This window comes from Drosophila subpulchrella, chromosome 3R (genome assembly GCF_014743375.2).
Source record: "Drosophila subpulchrella strain 33 F10 #4 breed RU33 chromosome 3R, RU_Dsub_v1.1 Primary Assembly, whole genome shotgun sequence".
Classification (NCBI taxonomy): Eukaryota; Metazoa; Arthropoda; class Insecta; order Diptera; family Drosophilidae; genus Drosophila; species Drosophila subpulchrella.
Window position 1 is genome coordinate 6,104,205 of NC_050609.1, and position 22,841 is coordinate 6,127,045.

At 46.8% G+C, this 22,841-nt stretch overlaps 1 protein-coding gene across 5 annotated transcripts; it reads right to left on the minus strand.

The window, feature by feature from the left end:
* Positions 1–114: 114 nt before the first annotated feature.
* Positions 115–21,060, minus strand: LOC119545642 (papilin). Of its 5 annotated transcripts, XM_037851356.1 has the most exons (18): positions 20,672–21,058; positions 11,798–11,858; positions 11,554–11,732; positions 10,281–11,309; positions 9,852–10,155; positions 6,210–9,795; positions 5,852–6,031; positions 5,388–5,558; positions 4,187–5,271; positions 3,906–4,089; positions 3,648–3,842; positions 3,387–3,557; positions 2,550–3,115; positions 2,331–2,481; positions 1,497–1,913; positions 1,226–1,384; positions 785–901; positions 115–723 (listed from the first exon to the last, which is right to left on the minus strand). In XM_037851356.1, exons 1-18 carry the CDS (start codon positions 20,692–20,694, stop codon positions 554–556), a joined length of 8,748 nt encoding a protein of 2,915 aa, XP_037707284.1. In that variant the 5' UTR covers positions 20,695–21,058; the 3' UTR covers positions 115–553. The 5 variants fall into 5 exon arrangements, with proteins under 5 accessions (XP_037707284.1, XP_037707286.1, XP_037707285.1 ...); XM_037851358.1 differs by lacking the exon at positions 1,497–1,913 and having other exon boundaries at positions 20,672–21,059; XM_037851357.1 differs by lacking the exon at positions 5,388–5,558.
* Between the last annotated feature and the right edge of the window lie 1,781 nt (positions 21,061–22,841).

The following is a 22,841-nucleotide window of genomic DNA, read 5'->3' on the forward strand; positions in this document are numbered from 1 at the left end:
GGTGTGAAAAACTGGGGAAAAATCAATAAACCCTTGCCCGAAAAGCGTTGCCAGATGGGGTGGCTTTTCTTTTTGATATCGTGGGGCCATCATCTCTTCATCTGAAATCTCATCTTTATACATATGCGCTCTTTATTATATATTTTTAATTTATTTACAATTATTTGTTTTTAGGCTTAAATGCTTTACTCGTTGCACAGAAATGTCGTAGAAACTAAAAATTAAAAAGGCAAATTCGCTTTAGCCACTTTTCCTCGATCGAATTAAAGGTTACTCGTTATCAAGAATAAATAGGAACACAAACAACAAAACACTAATACTATTTGCTTTTGTTCTGGAAGAGAGTAAAATACTACAGTATAAAGAAGATATTTTGTTCTTGATCAGTAGGCTAAAATGTTTGGCTATGGCTAACAACTGGCTTTTTGGTCTCTCTGCTTTTGAATGATGGGATGTTCAATCCCCGAATGTCGATCCAATTATTCTTGTGTGGTGCGTTTAAGCTCAATTCAATCCGAAAATTAAACAAAATTACTCTGCTCTCTGTGTGGAATTATACCGCATTGGGATGAAGTGGGGCCGTGGCCACTTGGCCCGCCAATGTGCAGGATCGGCAGCAGAACTTGGTGTAGTACGGATTGGTACAGTACTTGCCCTGGACGATCAGCTTGCAGTTGGCAAAGTACGGATTGTCGACGCACTCCGGCGACACAGGTACAACAGCTGAAACATGATATCATATTAGGTAATGTCTTGGGGTTCATATTTCAAGCGTTATCCTTACATTGAATAGATACATTTGCATCTCCATTGGCATAGGTGTACGCATTGCTAGCTCTGCAGGTATACTTGCCCGAATCCTCGGGGGTCACATCACTCAGTATCAGACTATGCGGCTGGGCTGTAAAGTTATTGAAGATTTCATATAGTTACAGTGTAATATACCCAGAAAAACTTGAAATGGAAAAGGGCCAAGATCAAACTTTCCCAATTTGAGAATTTGTCTTCTGACTTATTCGAAAAGAAACGTTCTTGAAATCAAGACGAAAATTCTCTCGAGTCTGAGTCTTTGAGAATTCAAGATTGAATCAGTATTGGCTCACTTTTTAGATTAAGAGATTAAGAGAACTGTTTTGAGAACGGTTTTAAGTCAGGTTGAAAGATCCAAGTCTAAATCTAAATCTTCGGAAAATCGAAATCTATCTACCTTGTATTTTCTACTCACATGAAATTTGAACCCGCTCGTTGTTATAGAGAGGCACATCATCCTTGGTCCAGGTGACATTTGGTAATGGATAACCCTGCACAGAGCAGCTCATGAAAATGGTGGATCCCGGTGAGTAGCTGTTCTTAGGGTCCAGCGCCAGCACGGCATTGACATTCACTGTTTATTAGATAAAAAAAAGGTCACTTCCTCAGTACCCAAAAATACCCCTTAACAAGTAGATCAAACACCATGCCAGGCCAGCCGAAACATGCAAATGTGCGATACTTACCAATGGGCTCAGGCACGTAGGCCGGTCGAGTGGGTCGGTAGGGAGAAACGGGTCTCTGGGTCACCGGACGGGTGGCCGGATCGAGCACATACTGCAAGTACTCGGCCTCCTCGTGGTTCCGAGCCCGCACTGGACCCACCGCCTTCAGGGTGACACGCAGCGAAACGGGACGCCGCTGGTTGTACACCTCGCAAGTGTAGAGACCAAGATCCGTCAACTGGATCGAGTTGAAGACCAGCGAGTAGTCACGGGCCATCAGGTTATTCTTGAGGCCAAACATGTGTCCGTTGCGCCACCAGCTGACATGCGGTTCCGGGAAGCCACCGGCGGGACAGCGAACCACCGCCGGGCGGTTCAACTGCACGATCTGGGTAACGTTCTTGTCACCGTAAATATAGGCGGACAGGCTTACGGGTTCTACCGTCACCAAGTTTCAAGCAAGGGATTACGGAAAAGCAGGCAGCATGCGCAAAGTGTGCAATATAAAGCAGTTAGTTACATAGCCAACACCAAAATTTATGAGCTAGTGTATACGTTTTTTAAAATTGTATATAGTCGGTTTTCCAACTATTAAGTAATCGTTAATAAATATGCACCCCGAAATATGAAAGATCGTTCGTTAACATCACATTGAAATTGCGAAATTATCTTTCCAAACAATTTGACTACTTCTTAACGTTCCCCAGCAGGTAGCTACCTAAAACCGTAACGTGACAATGAGAAATCGGACCTTTGTGGTTGTATGAAAACAAATTAAATGAAAATGCATAGAAGTACTTAGTTTAGTAACGATGTGAAAGAGTACATCTACCAAAACGGGTGTTAGAAACGCACCTGTAACCTGGAGGGCAACCTCTCGTCGCACGGGTTCGCCAAGGCCATTGCTGGCCACACAGACGTAGGTACCATCGTCGGTTTGACGCACCTGGACGATGGTCAAATCCCCGTTGGAGGTCAAGACGTAGCGACCCTTGTTCGTATTTATCTGTTAGGGAAACAGTAATGCATTAAAGAGGTTACGAAATAGGGTTCTTAGCCCTCCCAATGACTTACCACCAAGTTTTTGAGCGACCAGGTGATATTCGGAGCTGGACTGCCGGTGGCATAGCAGCGCAACACGGCAATACCCCCGATGGAAGTCTGCACATCCAGTTCATGGGGTTCCTTGGGTTCCAGACCCGCGCTGACATCGCCCGGATAGGAAACCACGGGGGCCTGAGTACGAGGTGGCAGGGTAGGACGAGCGGGATGGACGCACAGCTGTCCGCAGCCATCGCTGCAACATTTGTTGTTGCCCAGACAGTCGGCATCAGAGTAGCATTCCCGGATACATCCACTGGCGTTTGCCGATAGAGCTGGACACTCTCCTGGTTTGTTAATTTCTCGGCAAACTGGTGCAAACTGGCGATCGTCGGACCTGGACACATCGATGGCGCACTGTTGGCCCTCGGGACAGCTGTAGCCCTCGCAAGGATTATCGCAGACGCACTGCGTGCACTCTGGCTGGGATCGGGCAGCCTCACGGCGAACGCCATAAGGACAGCGTAGTTCGCGGCACTCAGCATCGAAGGTATCGCATGGGTTCTGTCCTATACCGTTGTCTAAATCGTTACCATCCGCTGTAAGAAAGGGGAATTGCTATTCAGTTAGGCTAGATACTACAGATAGGATTTCCATTCCCCAAAACCCGTGCAGTCTTAAGTCTAGTGAAAGTGCACTAATCGCAACTACTACAGATGCTACTCTAAAGATTCTACGAAAACAAGCGGTTTGGTTGTGGGCAGATTGCAAGGTGCATTCATGGGTGGGTGGGTGCTTTTTGTGGTGCTGTGAGCTCTGTGGTGCAGTGAGCTTTGTGGTGCAAAAGTGGTGGCTGGTGGTGGGTCTTACGTCGGCATTGGCTCATGCATGCCTCGAAGGATCGGAAGTTGTTCTGATTGCCGGAGCAACCTTGGTAAATGAAGGTCACACAGTTTCCCAGCGAGTCGTCGTAGTACCAACGGCGCTCTTGCACCGAAGGTCCATTGCAGCGGCCCATCGCCAGTGGCAGCAGGCAGATTTCTACTTCCGCAACAGAAGAATAACCAGTTAGCCCAAGGACTCTCCATGGTCGACTCCCCAAGTCGAAATCCCCCCCGAAATATATGTTACCTTTAGCAGAGCCTACTGCCGGTTCGCGACCGGCTATGCAAACTGTTTGACACTCGTACAGATCATTAAAACGGTTGCCGGTGCCGTCGCAACCACCGTAGGTGAAGGGTTCACAGGCCTGGCTCGCTTTGTTGAAGTAGTATTTGGTCTGCCAATCGGTGCACGGACCCGTCGTCACTTGCTCATGGCAAACGTCTGACACAAGAGATTATAACACCTGAAAGACTCCAGTCCCCAACCCGGCTGCCCAAAACTTACCCACTCCCTTAAACTCGCCGCACTGCCGCTCGCATTGATCACGGGTCTCGAAGCGATTTCCATTGCCACCGCATCCTGTGTAGGTGAAGGCCGTGCAGGCCATGTTCTCGTTGTCGTAGAACCACACGGTGGTGTGGTTGTCGCATTCTCCAGCCTCTGGCGGTAGGGTGCAAACGGAGTAGGTCTGGAAAAATTTTTTTTAGAAATAAAAAAGTAATAAACAATTATACCAAATAAAGTCTTGGAGATATTAAATAAAATTAAAAACAATTGTCTCTTACCGGTGCTGGAGGCTGTGGCTCGGGTTCCACTGGACCCTGACTCCTGCAGAAGCTTAGACAATCGCTCTCCGACACAAAGTTGTTGCGATTACCACGGCATCCGCTGAACTCGAACTCCTGGCATCCGCCACTGCGGTCGTCGTAGAACCAGCGTCGGGAGAGGTCACTGCATCGTCCTCGGACAGGAGGCAGGGCACAGGTGGTCTGGGCCTCATGGCACTCGCTCTGGCACTCCTCCTCGCTGGCATAGTTGTTGGCATTGCCGCCACAGCCCGTGAAGATGAACTCGTCGCAGAGTCCCTCCTGGCTGTTGTAGAACCAGCGGGTCGCGTTCTCATAGCAATTGCCCGGCTCGGGTGCCAGGAAGCACTTGGAGGTGTCAGGACGAGGTTCCTCAGGTTCAGGTTCAGGTTCCGGTTCGGGCTCGGGTTCGCCAAAGCGGGTGTCTATGTTGGGGGGACAGCTAGCTGAGCATTCATCCTCTGAGGCAAAGCGATTATCATTGCCACCGCAACCGCCATAGTAGAACGACTGGCAGCGACCCTCTGTCTCGTTGTAGCTCCAATTGAGTACCCATTCGTCACATTGACCTGGATCAACTGGCTGACTGCACTGCGCAAGAGCTTGAGGAGGAGCTGGCTTCCTGGTAGGAGCTGGAGTTGTTGGTGGAGTAGGAGCAGGATGCTGCTGCCTGGAGCAACGCTCTTGACAATCGGACTCCGTTTCGAAGCGATTGCCATTGCCGCCACAACCGCCGTAGTAGAACTGGCGACACGCTCCATAGTTCCGATCAAAGTGCCACTTGAGGACCCATTCACCGCACTCGCCAGGAGCGGCATCCTGCTCGCAAATGTCCCGGGTGCTGGGAGCTGGCCTGGGCGGGATGGGGGCGGCGGTGGTGGTGGGTTCCGGCTTACGATCGCAACGCGCCAAACAGGACTCCTCGGTGGAGAAGCGGTTCTCATTGCCTCCACAGCCACCGTAGTAGAACTGGCGACAGCTCTGAGCCATGGTGTCGTAGTACCAGCTCGTAACATAGTTGTCACACTCGCCCGTCTCCGCAGGAATATCACAGATGTCCTTGGCTAATTTGAGCAATGGTACGAAGAGAGTGTCAGTAGGGTAAGGTTTTTGGGGTTGGATCGCACAGAAAAACACATTGAAAGCAGCCGCAAAAGGGCAGACAACATTTAAAGCTTACCAACTTGCCGGGGGCAGTGGTCCTCGCAGGACTCCAAGGTGGGGAAGTTGTTCTTGTTGCCACCACAACCCGTGTAGTAGAAGGGCACGCAGCGCTTCTCGTTCTCGGAGAAGTGCCACTTGGCCAGCTTTTCACTGCAATTACCGGCTTGCTTAGGAAGCGCACAGCGGTCTGGGATTCATAGGATGGTAGAGGTGTTTGGTGGTGCAGGAGGAGATTCGGATGCGGGTGTAGATTCAGGAAGTCGGCATAGCAAGTAACAAGCAATCATGCACATACAATAAAGTAACCAAGCAGTTTTTTGGGGAGAAGGAAAGTGTGGGAAGAACATACCGTTAACCAGGAGAAACCAAGAGGTTTAAGCTTAAAGATACTCATAAACCAAAGCATAACGTTGCATACAACTAGTCCCATTACCATTACCCAATTCAAGGCACCACAAAATTCTAAATCAGATCTCAAACCTTTAAGCACGCCAGGCTGGCGGCAATTGTAGTTGCAGGCGTGTTCCGTGGGATAGTTGTTCTTATTGCCCTTGCATCCTCCATAGGTGAAGGGTCTGCAGATGTCGCTCTCATTGTCGTAGTACCAACGCTCAAAGTTTCCGGCACAAGGACCACTCTCCACAGGCTGTTCGCAGGTAGCTGGAAAAGGAAGAATTCAAGATGGCATAGTAATATCTAACATAAGTACATATAACATAGGTATTCGAAAAATGGTGTGATGTCTAACTAATTATTATATTATGTATTATGTATCATCATGTATCATCATAACCTTTATAGTAAAAAGAAATACTATCAAAAACAGGGCTATACTTACGAAGATTGTCGCTAGCAGAGCAATTTCCTTGGCACTGTTCCTTGGTATCGAATCGGTTACTGGTGCCGTAGCATCCACCGTATTGGAACTCCTCGCAACGGTTGTAGTCCGCATTGAAGTACCATTTCTTTTCGGATCCCGAGCAGGGTCCAGAGGCCTTGGGCAGCAGGCACACATGCTTGCCGGAGTATTCCTGACAGGTGTCCTTGCACTCGGTCTCGCTGTCGAAGCGATTGTCGTTACCCTCGCATCCACCATACCAGAATCGAGCGCATCCTCCGTAGGCAACATCGAAGAAGTACTTGACACTGAAGTTGGTGCAGTTGCCCGTTTCCTTGGGCAGGCTGCAGGCCTTTTGCGGCGGTTGCTGGACATTCTCGCATCCTCCGAACTTCTCGTCCGTCGCCTTGGTAACTCCATCGGGACAGCAGCCGAACTTGCTCTCCAGGCAGGTGCATCCCTCGCCATTGGGTCCCTTGGCCGGAGTCTTCTCGTCATCGCAGCACTTGAACTCGGTCTGTTGGCAGTGACATCCGTGGTTGTGTTGTCCCTTGGCGAAGGTGATTCCGTCGGGACAGCATCCGAACTGTGTGGTTTCGCAGGGGCATCCCTCGAACTTGGGTCCCTTGGCAGCGGTGATCTTGTCGGGACAGCACCCATGTTGGGTTGTCTCGCAGGCACATCCCTCCTGGTTGTAGCCAGTGGCCGGCGACTTGTTGTCCGGACAGCAACCGTAGGGCGTGTAGTGGCATTCGCATCCCTCGTTATTGGGTCCACGGGCGGCCAGGATGTTGTCGGGGCAGCAGCCAAACTCAGTGTCCAGGCAGCATCCTTCCCTGTTGGGACCGTGAGCCGGGGTCTGGGAATCCGGACAGCATCCATACCGCTCGCGAGTGCAGCCCGCGCAGCCCGCACCATTCGGTCCGCTGGCAGGAGTTTGACCATCCGGACAGCAACCGTTCTCGGAATCTCTGCAACTCTTTGGCTTCTCTGGCTCAACATCGCAGCCCTCGAACTTCTCACCCTTAGCGGGTGTTTCCCCATCGGGACAGCAACCAAAGTCGGAGTAGGAGCAGGACTTTTTGGTATCTGGCTCAGATGTCGTCGAGTCCTCTCCTGATCCCTCAATCTCGGTAGATGACTCCGTTTGCGATTCCTCTGTGGTGGTGGTAGGCGGTACAGTAGTTGTCTGCGGACATCCTTCATCATCCTCTCCTTCGGCAGCGGTGAATTTATCGGGACAGCAGCCAAAGAGGGTCTCGGCGCACTGGGACTTGGGACAACCCTTGTTGTTCTTGCCCTTGGCTGGAGACACTCCGTCAAGACAACAACCGTACGTTGTATCGGCACAGGTCTTGGCAATGGGGCAACCTTCGTCGAATGGTCCTTTGGGAGTGGACTTTCCATCCGGACAGCAACCGTATTTTGACTTAACGCAACTACTCTTTTTAGGCTTGCACTTTCGAGGCTTGTCCTTGGTAACTTCAGAATCAAAGGAGTATGGAGTACTGGTCTCCGAATCGTCATCCTTGTCACTGGTGCTCCAGATATCATTGGTGGTGCTGTCAAGATCTGTGGACTGGGTGCTGTCTGAGGATCCCTCAGAAGTGCTTTCGGTAGATCCTTCGGTAGTACTCTCCTCGGTTGGGCCGCTTTCTGTGGTATCACTAGTTTCTCCAGTTGAAGAGCTTTCAGTAGATTCAGTCGAATCTGTGGAGGAAGCTTCTGTAGAAGCAGAGGTATCGGTCGTTTCCGTGGATCCAGAAACGTCTGTGGAAGATGACGAGTCTGTAACGGTTGAGTCTGATGTGACAGAAGAGCTTGTGGAACTGTCGTCATCGACGGTACTTCCTTCAGTGGTCGAACTCCCACCGCTAACCTCAGTGCTTTCGGTTGATACGGAGGATTCAGTGGAGCTATCAGTAGATCCATCAGTAGAGGCATCACTAGATCCATCAGTAGATCCATCTGTTGAAGAATCAGTAGATCCATCAGTAGATCCATCAGTGGATTTATCGGTAATTCCATCAGTGGTGCCATCAGTGGAAGCATCTGTAGATCCCTCGCTAGATACCACAGTAGATTCGGTGGAGTCCGAACTTGAAGTGGAAGAGGAACCATCAGTTGAGCTTTCCGTTGAAGAAGCGTCCGAGCTCGAAGAAGCGTCAGTGGTTGAGGAAACATCAGTGGTTGAGGAAACGTCCAAGGTAGATGATTCGGTAGTATCAGTCGATGACTCGGAGGTGGTTTCCGTTGTTTCTTCCGAAGTGGAGTCCGTTGAATCTGACGAGACTGTAGAATCGGACGTGGCATCAGAGGTACTGTCCGAAGAACTCTCCGTTGAGCTGGATACACCGACAGTTGAGCTGTCTGTGCTGTCACTAGAATCGGACACAGATGAAGACGAAGCCTCTGTTGTAGATTCACTAACGTCTGAAGTTTTGTCTGAAGAATCAGTAGAGTCATCTGTAGAGCTTGATGCTTCCGTAGAACCTTCCGATGTAGAGTCTGCAGTAACAGTAGACTCAGAAGCATCTGAAGAGCTTGAAACATCTGTTGAGTCCGAGGTGGATGCTTCCGTTGAGCTTGAGACATCAGTGGAGCTACCTGAGACACCCGTCGATTCTGTAGATTGGTCTGTGGAGTCGCTGGAATCGGACACTGAAGATGATGAAGCCTCTGAAGTCGATTCGCTGGAAATGCTGGAGCTGGAGTCACTTGAGCTGGAGTCACTGGAGCTTGAGTCAGAAGTCGTCGAGCTGGACAGATCAGTGGAAGCCTCAGAAGTGTCCTCATCATCGCCACTTCCCTCTGTACTAATTCCGCTGTCGGTGGTTGAATCGGATTCATCTCCCGATCCTTCAACTGTGGTACCAGTCGAATCTGAATCATCGAAAGGTGTCGGGCTATCACTTTGCATTAGTTCCTCAGCTTCAGGTGTTGTTTCCGTACTCTGTTTATCTTCTAAATCAATAATATCGGCACTCTTTTCAACATCCGGCAAGCTATCGGTGACCAGTTCAATACCATCTTCGTCACAATCCTCTTCGTCATCCTCGATGGGTTTGTCGGTGCTAGTCAAGGGCAATATCTCATCCTCGGTACAAGCTTCTGGATTGCACTTCTCGGATAGAGGTTCGACCTTCGACTCATCACAGTTTACGGACTTGGTTCCATTGGACAGGCACAGGACCTCGCGAACCCTCTCCCCACCTCCACATGGCTTGCTACACTCTCCCCAAGGTCCAGTGAACCATTCACCGGGGCACTCCTTCTCCTCGCCCTCGCACTCCTGTTCTGACTCCGGTTTCGATTCCTTGTCGCACTTTGAGTCATCACTAGCTGGACTCACAGTCATGCCATTGAACTCCCCGCAGAGGACTATGCGGGATTTGACGCCTTTTCCGCAGGGAGCGGAGCACTTGCTCCATTCCGAGGAGAACCACTGCGCCTGGCACTTGGGCGATTTGCATGGTCGAGATAAAGTAGGCACCTCTGGTTCACAGAACTCCTCCGGATACACCTTACCTTCCTTGTTGCCACAGATAGCCGTGCGGGTTTCGGTGTTTTGACCACATGCGTTGCACTGCAAGACAATGAAATTCAGTGTGTGAGGGCTGGATAATTAACATCTGTACTTACACCGCTCCACTGAGAGATGATCCAATCAACGCCCTCACAGGGCGTCAAAAGACAGGACTTCTCCACCTCCGGCTTCTCCTCCACGCAATCTTCTTCGGGCAGGACTCGCTTGCGTCCGTTCTCCTTGATGTAGCAGGTCACCTTACGCGTCTGCTTTCCTTCGCCGCAGAGCTTATCACATGGCGTCCAGGGTCCCAGATGATACTTGGGGCAGTTCTTGACATCGCGATTGCACTCCTGTTTGGTGGCCGGCTTGTTGCCCACCTCCTTAAGGCAAACAGCGTCTTCTTCAACTGTATGCTCGCTGAAATAGAAACCACAAGTTGTAATTATCAATTGACTCACAAGAGTTGTAGTTTAACGTTGTACTGGGTTTATAAAATAATTCTATCCCGAGTAAACTAATCCGGCTTTTATAAAAAGACTTACCCTGAAGAGGAGATTCTCTCGCAAGTGATGGTTCTGTTCTGGAAACCATCGGCTCCGCAGCCCTTGGAGCACTTCGACCACTCGCCCTCCACCCAGTGGGGAGCGCATGGATCAGTGCCGCAGTCCTGTTCCTCTACTGGCTTGGACTTTTCATCGCACAGTGCTGGATTGACTTCCGCCAGGGTGATGCGGTTGTTGCAGGTGACCACTCGGCTCTGAGTTCCACCGCCGCAGGAAGCACTGCAGTCACCAAATTGGTGATGCGTCCACGTATGCGTATCCTGTTGCGAGTGACTGAGGGACTCCGGGATGCTGTACTCGTAGTCGAGGCTGATGTTCTTCTCCTGCACCAACATCACAATGAAGATGCTTTCCGAGATTGGGCCGCTGCAGGTCAGTTGATCGGGGGCGGCAAAGCCCATGGGTTTGCGTTGGTAGTTCCACCACGAGTTGGCGAAGAACATGGGGCGTGGGAAATCGATGCGCCAGTCGCCGTTCAGGTAGTAGTGTCCACTGTGGTTCCGGCAGGCCAGATAATTGCTGGATGGCGTCGTCTCCTCGATGCGGATATTGGTGGCACCCTCGGGAAGGAGCAACAGGTCATTGTAACCGGCAGCCAGGTCTTTGGTTGCGATGGTGTTGCGGATTGTTTTGCAGGTGCTACCATCTCCTCCGCACTTGCGGCACTTGTCCTCCTTGGCATTGCTGCCCAGCATCATGTCACAGCCCACGGGCATGCACTTTCCATTGACGCACACATCCAGATCCTGGTCATTGCAGCGGGTACCGTCGATCACCGTCTCCCTTTGGCGATAGTAGAAGCGCTCGCCCTTCGGCATGCAGTTCAGCTCGCAGGGATTGGGCGCATTTAGGTATGGCACCCATTCGTAGAGGACACCATCGAAGAGCTGTCTATCGAAGCGAGAGCACTGCTGCGACCGGAAGTCGGCTTCCTCCTCCGGACAGTCTTGTGTGTTGCAGGAGAAGTAGCGACGACTGCCTCCGCTGCAGATGGCTTCGCCACGGGCACTGAGTGGTATCAGGATAAGATAAATTAAGATATGAGTATTTAAACAAAAAATTAAAGAGATATGAATATATTTAATACAGGTGCCTAAAAGTATGCTGTGAACAACAAAGTTTTGTTTTCTATATTTATCCAACATACTTTCCTTTATCATAGCATACGTTTAGTCACATTTTAAGATACTCTTAAGCTATATAGGTTTCTTATCGTTAATTTGATAATAATCTTCGGGTCTGGTATACTCACTCTGTGCGCAGACACTCTCGAGTCTGGTAGGACACTCCACCGCCGCAGGTTCTCGAACAGTCCGAGGGCGTGCTCCAGGGTGTCCACTCATCGGGATCATCACCCTCGCCGCCGGGCGTCACAGAGCTCTCTGGCAAATACATATTCGCCCCATATTGCCTTTTTTGTCTTAGTCCAGGCTGGAAGCCATTCAAAAAAGGATTAGCTGTAACAACCTTCACTATCTTCATCCCTTTATACTTACAAATCTGCTATGGGAACCATGGATGCCGGCCAGAACAATGAATGCTACCAAGGCAGTTGAGCTGCAAGTGGAAAGCGGAGAAGGCAATTTAATTAAACGCCACCCAGACATAACCTCGCCCAACTTGGCCATTCATTAAAATCATGGGACCGAAGTCACGTGTTGACTTGTTGCACATACTATACAGATATATTTGTTGACTCTGTGGACACACGAGTGCTCAGACTCATTAGAGGCGGAGAAGCAACAGGCTGTATGGATGACTAACTGGACGGTTGGATGGTTGTATGGTTGGATGGCGGGGGAGAAACAAACTTGGACTGGGACTTTCTCAAAAGACCCTACCCCGCAGGTCCAGCGAAGGGGCAACAAACAAACTTTTGTGGGGCTTCGCGGCGACAACATGATGAACTTGTTTATGCTCACTGGCCAGAGCAAGCAAACATTGAACTTGTTTTTGCGGCGTAAAAATGTGGGGGATTGGAGATTGCAAAAAGAATGGGACTTGGTCAAGTAAAATTTGCAATTTCTTCGGTAACAATTTTTTATTATGCGCCGCGTGCACGGACCATAAATATGCAATGCCACATAAACAAGACATAATTTAGCAGGGCTTCCTGCCGATTTGCCAAAACGAAAGAAGGGCACAACATCCAAGCAAATAATAAGTACCGAAAGCCAGGGAGAATATACGATAATGCCGCAGACAATTCGACGCCGCCGAAACCCTGCGACTTCTTAGCTTCTCTCTCTTCTACATCCAAGGAGGATGTCGTTTCGCCCCGAGGACAAGTTGCGTGAATATGTCAAAGGCGTTCAATGTTGCAGGCAACGTTTGCTGCTGCACTGCATCCATCCCTCCCTCCTACCGGTCCTCCTGGATTTTTTGTTGGGGGCTTGCCAATTTAATTTCTGACACTGCTGCGTGCGGGGAGCCTCTCGGTTTGTTCCGCTTGGACGCCTCCGACTGATGGCGCTCGCCTCCTGACTTTCGGAGGACAACCCCGACATCCTTTTGGTCCTTGGAACGCAGCAGGCGTGCTGCTTATGACAGCCCGCAGCAAAGCACCAGAGAGCAGGAGGACCGGGCGCCAAGTGTGGCCATAATTTTTATGCTTCTGTGTTGGCATTTTAATGCAATTTGAGCGCATTTCCCTTTTGAAACCAATGCCAGGACACCTATTGCTTTGGCAAGGACAACGGCAAATGGCGAATGGCAAACCGACAACGGCACACATTTCACAGTCCATTGAGCAGGGGCGGCGTCGCCCAGACGCCCAGTTGACTCCTGCTCCAGGCATTGCGTCATGCAAACAGGATACTAGGATACCAGGATTCTAGAGGACACCCCAGACCCAGCTCGATTAATTGGGCAGTTCCAAGGAAACCGCTGAGGCGGCAAAAACCGCAAGAGCGCACTTCTTGATTTCGATTTCATACGCGACTGCTGATTACGCAAAATCCTCGGACCCCCAGACCCACATCCAAATATTTGGAATTGGGATTCGGCGGGGGAATAACATTGTTATTGCCACATGCGGCGGATGCCACGTGACACTGGCACAAACAGTTGGCGCAATCGTCAAATAAGTTACACATGTCATGTGAACCACCGAAACGCCGCCACAGAAATGTCAAACAAAACTGGAGAAGGAAATGCTAAACTCGGCTGGGAGTTTACAATATTACAGTGTGCCATGTCGACTGGATTAACATCGGGAGGAGCCACAATCCCTGACCCCATTCGGTGACCAGGATTTAGTTGGCTGGCAGGCGAGATCAAAGCTTTGTGGGGGCCAATTATCGGGTCGCTAAAGGCTTCTTTATGGCCTTTCTGGCCAGAAATGGTCCCACAATAGCCGCCCATTGTTCATTGTACTCCCAGCATTACAAAGGCATTTGGGTTGAGGCTCTAAGCGGTGATAATATTTTAAGGGGCCATGGCAATCACTGCATAAATGCAGCGAGAGTGCAGGGAAATGCTCCCTTTTTAGCTCCACAATTGCAGCCATTATCAGTCAACTTGAACAACTGCAGCGTGCAATGCAAATCCAGGCCAGATATATCTAAATATGTATATACACTCTCTCCAGACCGAGTAGCTAAGAGATATTCACTCCGCATCCATGCCAGAGTTATATTCACGATCGTGTAATGGCTTTCAAATGCCTTCCATGCAACAAGTGCATTCTGGGGTAGAATCCGTAAACACACAGAGAAATATATTTGATGGTGAATAAATATTGGGAAAGATAAACTTTCATAACTCAAATAAAATTAGAATTTTTTCTTGTATGCCGCACTACAAAAAGTCTAGCCTATTATCATTATTATTAACAATACTAAATTTAATAACGGAGAAAATATTATATTGATCATTAAATATAGTTTTAAACTTAATGATGTTTAAAATGATACCCTTTAACGGATCAAATAGTTATTGATCAAATAAGATTTTATTTGATGAAATAGATATTTTTTTCTATGTGGGAGTGTGGACTCAAGAAAAGGAATTTCGAGAATGTACTTACTCCTACAAAAATATTTTGTTTCGTAAAATGTTGCAACGAACATCGTCAATAAAGCGCCCGCTAATGAGCCGTAACTACAACATCAACATTATCAGCGGCACTTACTCCACAAGAGCGTGCACTTAGCCGCCAAACTCAAGACCGGCAACAAGTTATGGCTAAACAAAAACGGAATCCAAAATATCGGAAAAGAAAATATAGTGTGGCGAGTCGAAATCCAAACAATTGCCGCCGAAAGACAAATAAATTCTAAACAGATCTCACACCTGACCGTTGAGAACTGACGTTGGATTTGTTTACATGACTCATCCGCGAGGTCGAGTAAGTAGAATTTCCCCACTTCAAGCCCAACCACCCACTTGTTATGGGGAATTGGAATCTTTGGTTCTTTCCCATGCCAATTGATCAAGGCAACATCAACTTAATGAATTGGCGGGGCATGCAATATTGAAGCTGCATCCATGAGGATTCCAGTTCCCATTCCACAGCTGCCTCTGCAGATCCCGGGGCCCTTTGATGAAGATGGAATGCCCATGGCCCCCAGTTCGCCAGCTGCAACCGTTTGACTTCTGCTGGCCCCTTTCGCTTTTTTATGTTGATTGTAAAGAACGAAAGGAATTTGATGTTGCAGGCAGGCAACTGATTTAATTGCAGCAAACTGAAAGTGCGGATAAATGCAAGCCCCCTGCACAGAGAAAAAATTGTATGTCTTATAAGGATATTTTTGATAATTTTTTATACGGTTTCAGTAAAGATAGGATCAATGTAAAGATTACACAATAAGATAGAGAAAATGTGATTATAATAATTATTATAGGAAAATAAATATTGTTCCTAATCATACCCCTCTTATATGATCTTATATATTATTTCTTTATCAAACAGATATATCTTTAATAAATAAAATAGATGTTTCACCGCTTTTTTCTTTATGATTATTATTGATTATGATGATTATTATGATTATCAATAATCAAAACGATAAAATCATTGTAAATATCTGACTTAAAAATATCAAGTTGCAATTAGATTGTATTTTTTTCTGTGTAACTAAAGCCTATAAAACCCTTCGGTTTATCTGATGATGATCAATTTAGGCAGAAGGTCCTAATCAGCTTCGTTAGTGCGTTTTATTTGGCCGCAAAATACCGGGCTGCAATTATGCACTGGGATCCACCTCATTAGACGGAAGGATACGTGCAGATGTGCGACACCCGTTTGTTCAAATACAATTACATAGTCATACAATTATCGCAAGACAAGCAGAGACTAATGCAAAACGCCAAATTGTGGCTGAGGTGTGGCCAGGTAAATGCTCATGTTGCCAGGTGGTGATGATGCTCCTCCTGCCGAAGCTCCAATGACGATACGATGATGATGACTCTATGAAGAAGATGCGGGCCTGGTACGGGGGCAGAAAGCTGGTGGAACGACGACATTTGTTGCAACGGAAGTAAATGTTTGCATTGTTGAAATTTTAATTGCATTTGCATAAAGCAACGCACACAGAGAGTGGAGATGGTGGTGGAGGTGGAGCCGTAGATGGAGCAACATCCTCAGTCTGCCGGGGAATGGGAAATCTAGCTGCAGTACTGCTGCCATTTTGACTGGCAGCCAAACACTTGCACAGCCTGGCCAAGCAATTATCAATTTCGAAATTAATTTAACTTAATTGAGTAGTGAAAATAATAAACATACGCCTTTTGCCCCCAAGTGTTTACGAGATGCAGACATAGCAATGCTGTTGCTGCTGCTGCTAGAGATTATGCAACATTCTACCAATTTCCAACGATGCCTACACAAAGTTTGCATTTGTGTTTTCGGGCGGGGAGGGAAGGGCTAAAATGCACAACAAAGTTTGCTCAAATGCCTAATGAAATATTTGCCACGCGTTTGGCCAAATGAGCAAAGCAAATGAGCAAACAGAATGCACATTGGAGACCAGGGTCCAAAAAGGGAAAAGACAGATTTCACTATGCGTTTCACTTGGCCAACTTACTGACCCATAAATTTCACTGGCTGTCAACGGCGGCAGCTAAATCTACGACTGGTAAACAAATTTTTATGGCCCATGCTGCGGCAGCCACGAGTTGCAGCCTCCTCAAGAGAATCAACAGTGCTGTGCAGCTAATTAGAGGCATCATAATGCCGCTGTCGCGACTTCCCATCCTCAAAAAGACCTCTTAAGACCCCGTCTCTCCACCACCCGCACAAGCATTGGCAATTTTCTATTTGCCCAACTCATTCGGTTCGAGATTGCAACAAGCTGCTTGACTTCACTTATGGCTAATAGCACTCAAAAGGGGGGCCTAGAGAAACATCCACTTTTGCACCCTTTTCGAACTTTGGCCCCCCAGCCAGCGGGGGATTATTAATCAGGTCTCTGTGTAAACATTTTAGCGCCAACTAGTGATAAAAAAAATAGTGGGGGAGAATCGAAAATAGTACTCACAGGATGCCAAATGAGCTGGCATATTTCAACACTTAATTAGCCTCAAACTAAAGGTACATTAAAACCGAAAAGTAAATTAAACTAGCCGAACTTTTCAACAAACCAAAACTATTTTGGGAAAGGCTATTTTTTATAGGATTTCAGTTATGCTGGATCATCATATTTATAATTTCAACAACAGAAAGTAATTAAATTCCTCATTACTTATGCCAAATAGAAATATCTGTCTTAGTTTCAACAACCTGTTCTGGGGAAGAAATCTAAAATAAACAATGACCAACTCCCATGCTTGACGCAAACAAAATTCAGTTATTTATAATAGCCACCGTATCGAATTTGGTAACCCAGGCAATTGGCTTAAATGCTATCATGTCAGCGAGTACGTTTACCTGACGGATAAAATGTGGAGCAGACATTGATTTATAGCGCAATTACGGGCTCGCTTATTGTTTCAGTACTTGTCAGTTTTCAGTTTTCCTGGTTGGGATAGTGGGTTCCTTACGTTTCACGGATTCCTTTTTGCCAGTTCAGGTATGTGGATATTTTATATACACACAGGCAATCGGAAGTCGAAAAGGGCTACGTCCCTGACCCCCAAGAAGGGCTATCAATTTGGACTGCATTTCGGTTCATTTGCTGTCATCAAGATGCGCATCACGTTTCCCAAGAACACCCCGTCAAACCGATCGTCGCCTGTCGTCCGCCCAAACATTTTTATGGGTTTTTATGTTTTTGCGGTCTTCTTTTTTCGGTTTTTGGCTGGCGGCGATTTATAAATTCACTTGTTGCATGCCCCCTTACTTCATACTGGCTCCCCGTTTCACAGACAGAACTTTTTAGGCACATTTTACTGCAAGTGACGCATCGTTTGGCTTTTGCCTGTACCTCCTTGTTGGATCTGCAGAATTTTTGGATATTTCTGCAGTCATTCGATGGTTTTTTCTCCTTTTTGGTTTGGTTTCTGTATGTTGTATCTTTTTTTTGTATCTTCTTTTGGCTGTGCAATTTTTGTGGCGGCATATTTTGGGGCATCCTTTTTATCTTCCGCGTTTTCAGGGTGCGATGACCTCGTCTGCGGCTGATCGATCCGATTGTGTGTGTTTATATAGCAGGGCAAACATTAACAATAGCTCCTAAGTTATTTGCCACTCACACATTTGATTTGGCTATAGGATAATTAAACGCCGCGGAGTCGGCAGTCTTTTGTTAATTAAGCATAAGACATTAAGTCATGGGAAAGATCGCCCGATCTTCTGTCGCGAAACCATTAACCATGCCATTGGGGGGCCGCCTCAAGGATGGGGGCCAATGGGGTCGGGGTCCGATCCCCAGCACATGTGGCAAACGCAGCGTGCAACATTGCCGCCATGAACTTGGGAGGCAATTGAGGCATGGAATGAGCATGAGCTGATCCGCAGGATTTGATGCAAGCTGCAAGTGCAACAAGGGGGGCGTCTGTTAAACATAATTTGCTGCTCATTTGCCGCATCATTCGATATTCCGAGGAAATCCATCCCCAGGCACACATGCCATTTCCGGGCGGGTTTTCACCCATTCCAAAAAGTACAGAATATGCAGATTTCGCACACTTTCTTGGCAGAAAAGCACCCACTTCGCTAGATCAACATTGCTGAATTTTCTGATTTATTTATAGTAATTAAGGATCAATTATGCAATTCGAGTGTGTGTTTACATGCCGACTTGCTTATACACATAGTTGGTTCAAGGCAACTGGCTCTGCGTGTATCATTTCGAAAGCATAAATTTGGAAAATTTAGTGTTTATAGTGCGGCTCGCACAGATCACACTCAATAAACAATTTGGCCCAGCAACTATGTGTGGGCAATTAGACGTTGCTCGTGTTATTCGTGTTGCATCCATTTTCCTGCCGGGGTCAGAATTTAGTGTTTTCCGCAGAATATTATACTTGAAACATAACAAACATTCGGGTGGCTAGAATTTATCAGCATAGGTAAGGTCTTATATTTAGATTGGGGAATTTTCGTTAAATACACAAGATCCTAATTCCAAAGAAAGACGAATGAGGCTGTACGATTTCTTCTTAGATTGGAGAATTCTCACAGCCGATCTCGAAATCTTCATAGCGTCGTCTGAAGTCAAGTTCAAAGACGTCACGAGTCACAAATTTTCGCTTAATGTAATGTATATTTTGGCCACTTAATGACCACACACAGGCGGCTCATCTGGCGAGATACGACCTACAAGATACCCGGTTACTGATTTACCGAGTGCGCTAAAACGTTTAGTTTGTGCCATTAAACTACAGACATAATGATGGTTATACGTATGTTGACCCGTTGTGGGGCTGGAGATTATCAGGGCTGGGTTTTCGGCTGGCCGACAGATCAGATACCCTGCACAGGAATGCTGCTTTCAAGATGATTCTCAAGAACTTTTCCATTTATTTCGAACATTTTGCCGAGAAAAACTATTATTTCCTGTGAACTGTGATTAGCCCCCCCCAGACACATATGTGTCCCCAAACTCTGGCCAACATGGGTCATGTGGTGGCCACATTTTTATAGCAGTACAACTAAAAAATGTCGAGATCTATAGTTTTTCCCCAACGTTGACAGAAAAAGAGATGTAGAGATTTTCGCTTTCAAGTGGCTAACGCACAATATTCGCGAAAAACGAAAAACTTTAAAATGCTTGACGAATGGATGCGCTAACTGCCAGTTGGCCGAGGAACAAGTTTCTGGCCTTTTATGTCCGACGGTGTCGGGGACTTTATGACTTTGGCCAAAAATAAAACGCACGCAACGCTTGTGGTCAACGGGCAACAAAGAACAGCCTCATAGAGATGGAGATTATGGCCAAGATACGGATGGGATGTCCAGCATGTGCGTGAGAGCAGCCAAAACCCGTCGAGATCTCTGGAGTTGGCATCAACTTTGAACCGACCTCTCTGAGATGCTCCGCAAGTATCTGTTTAAGTTTCTGACCACTTTATTTTCACTACACATTTTTTGGACCTGAAAAGAAGGGGCACTTCAAAGCGCACGCACTTCACCTACGAACGCAACTCTTTGGGATAAATATTTACATTTCCATTTGAAAATTTGATTTGATTTTGGAATCGCACACACATTTGGGTGAAGAAACAGAAAGACCTGTCGATAGAGTGCAGGTGAGGTAATGGCACGATTTTCTGGGCCACCGATCTGGCTGTTTGAAGTAGAATCGTGCTGCCGGAAATTGAGATGTTAAAAGGGAAATTGATTTGCCTGGCCAAAATTAGCTTAATTATAAGGGATATTTTCATTTTCTCCATCGATATACCCATCATTTAATTGATTAAATTGTATTTATTAAATTCCATGAAAAGGATACCACGACGCCACTATTATGGCCATTACTTTTCATACAACTTTCAGAGCTTAATTGCTAATGGAAGCATTTTTGCCAGGACGAAGGACACAGGACGCAGCGCACACAAACACATTAGGAGGGCATTGAAAGCGCTTTGAAAAATGTTGCAATTTTCATTAACAAACTTCAATTAAGTTGGCAATGTAATTTGGCATGCAAACAAAATGCTGGCCAGGATAATGGCAGTCGCGCACAGTGTCAACATCGAGGAACGCCTGTTGCACAGTGAGCACGTAGCCAGGATACGCCCACATCCGCACATGTGGAAGGACAATCGGGAGGAGGTGGCACAGGAGCAGTGGCAGGACCAGAAGGATGGGGATTCAGATGAGCAGGAGGAGACCCGTGTCAAGTGTTTGCGCATGTAGTTCAAACGGAATTAAAATTCCAATTGACACAGTAATTTGCTAGCAACACAAAGGGAATCAATTTCAGGGATTGCAGTGCTACATCTGTCGCGTTCGGATGGATACAGATACATGTTTGTCAGATGCTTACCACAACCGCCTCGATAAATCCATTTTGTGGCTCCTTGCTGACAGGACGGGACACAATAGACGTCGCCCCTCACTTTTCGCGATTTCCACACTCTCGAATATCGACTATATATGTATTCTATTTTTTCTTTTTTTCTTTGTGTATCGTATCGTTTTCGACTCCTTGTCCCTGCTGAAGTGGCAAACACTCGGAAGAAACAGCACTTGAGTTTTAATTATGTGGCACAGAACTTGTCACTTAAGAATCAGAAATTACTCGGCACTTTGCGCCCGCGCATTGCCACAGGACATAATAACCGATCGGTGCTATCGCGATACTATCCTAAGGGTCCAAATCTCCGACTCGATTCGGCACACATCCGCAGGGTTTGACGGCACGCCAGCAACTGATCGAGTCGTCTGCGATCGCTCTAATTCTGTGCTGTGCTGTGCTGTGCCACAGAAGCAGAAGCAAAGCAGCAAGTCGGAAGCAGCAGCAGTGATATCGTAGCTCTATATAGCTGTAGCCATTTAGCTTTAGTTCTACAGCGATAGTGTCACAAAGGACGGCTTCCGCCCCTTCTAATCTCGAGCTCCCGACTTCAATGGGTCTCTAGAGGGTGCTCTATAGCAGCAGTATGCTTCTCGATGCAGTGCAGGGCTAGCAAGTAAGTAATACATATAAAATCGCTTAGTTTATGATCCTTTGCCAACCGGCCCCCACTAGAGACTAAAGTCGACTGGCGATTTTTTCTTTTCTTCTTTTTTTTTTGCAGTCTTTGCACTGTAACAACTGGTTCCCCGGCAACTCGACGCGACTCTCACTGATCTTTATGCGTTGCACGTGTGTGAGGAGCGATCCAATCCGATACGATCCGAAGTTGGGAAGTGATTTACTGGCCCTGCCCTCCACATGCTCTCGCATTGCACTCGCACGGATCCCAGTCAAGATCAACTAATGAGCCGCCCCTGCCAACACATGTGCCGACATCCTTTGACTTTGGCTTTGGCCAGTGATCCTGACTTGTCGTTTCCCCAAATGCAGCTCAATTTCACTCTAATTACCACTGGCAAACACATGTGCGATGTGTTGTTTACTCTGATTTTTCGCCCGTTTCACAGACAAATTTAGGCATCCGTTCTGTGGTGGGATAAATTGCAGTCTGGCATTGCAAGAGCGTCATTGGTGCAGCATATTAGTTTGCCACAGCATCGGTTTCACGAAATTCGATCATTTCATTCATGAATTTCGCCCATCCAGAAAAAGTCAGAGCCTGAACGATGATTTCCGCATTCCACATGGCTTGGGTGTATATTAATAGATTATATTTAACATTCAAATCTCAACCAAAACTCATGTTTCCGCCAAAAAAAAAAATAGGACAAGCGGGCTGATTAGTGCCTTATATTTAAAAACTCAAACTCAAACTCAAAGTATAATCAAAAATTAGATTTTCACTTCGCACTTTGCCCGAAACCGCAAATTTAATCAGCCTTACAAAAATGTAATGAATTTAAATAATTGTCATGGCAATATCTATATTTAAAGGGAATAATCTGAACAAAATCCCAACCCGTGCATGGCAACATACAAAGTCGATATAGACCATGCACTATAATTACCCGCCTTATCGACGTAGTTTGCTTTTCTTCGAGTTCCTAAGCATTTTTCGGTATAAAAAAACGATTAATTTCATAATTACAAATTTGTAAAAAAAAGTTTATGAGAACTTACAAATTAAAAAAGCTTTAGACTGGTAATACCAACACGGAGCGATTCAATGCATATATGGTTGGTTTAGAATAATCTAACCCGCAAGCTAGTTTCCGCCAAAAAAAAAAATTTCAACTCGCTGATAACGCGTTATTCTTGTATTTTAAAGCACGAATAATGCGTAAAGAACGGTCATGGAACGGTTATATAAGCCTGGTGCTAAGTCTATTTTTACACTCGGCCTTATCAACACATGTCCAGGGAAAGTCGCCCTCCAGTGAGCTAATAAGTCGCAGAACTAAATTATCCACTTTTCAAGGCAAACCCACGAGTAGCGATATACGGAACGCGCTTGATATTATAAAAAATTTGCAAATATAAGCAAATGATGTATATAAAGCATCCATTCATGAATATAGGACCAAATTCTAATTGGCATCGCAGCGGAAGCCTGTTATCTCAAACCGTTGATATGGAG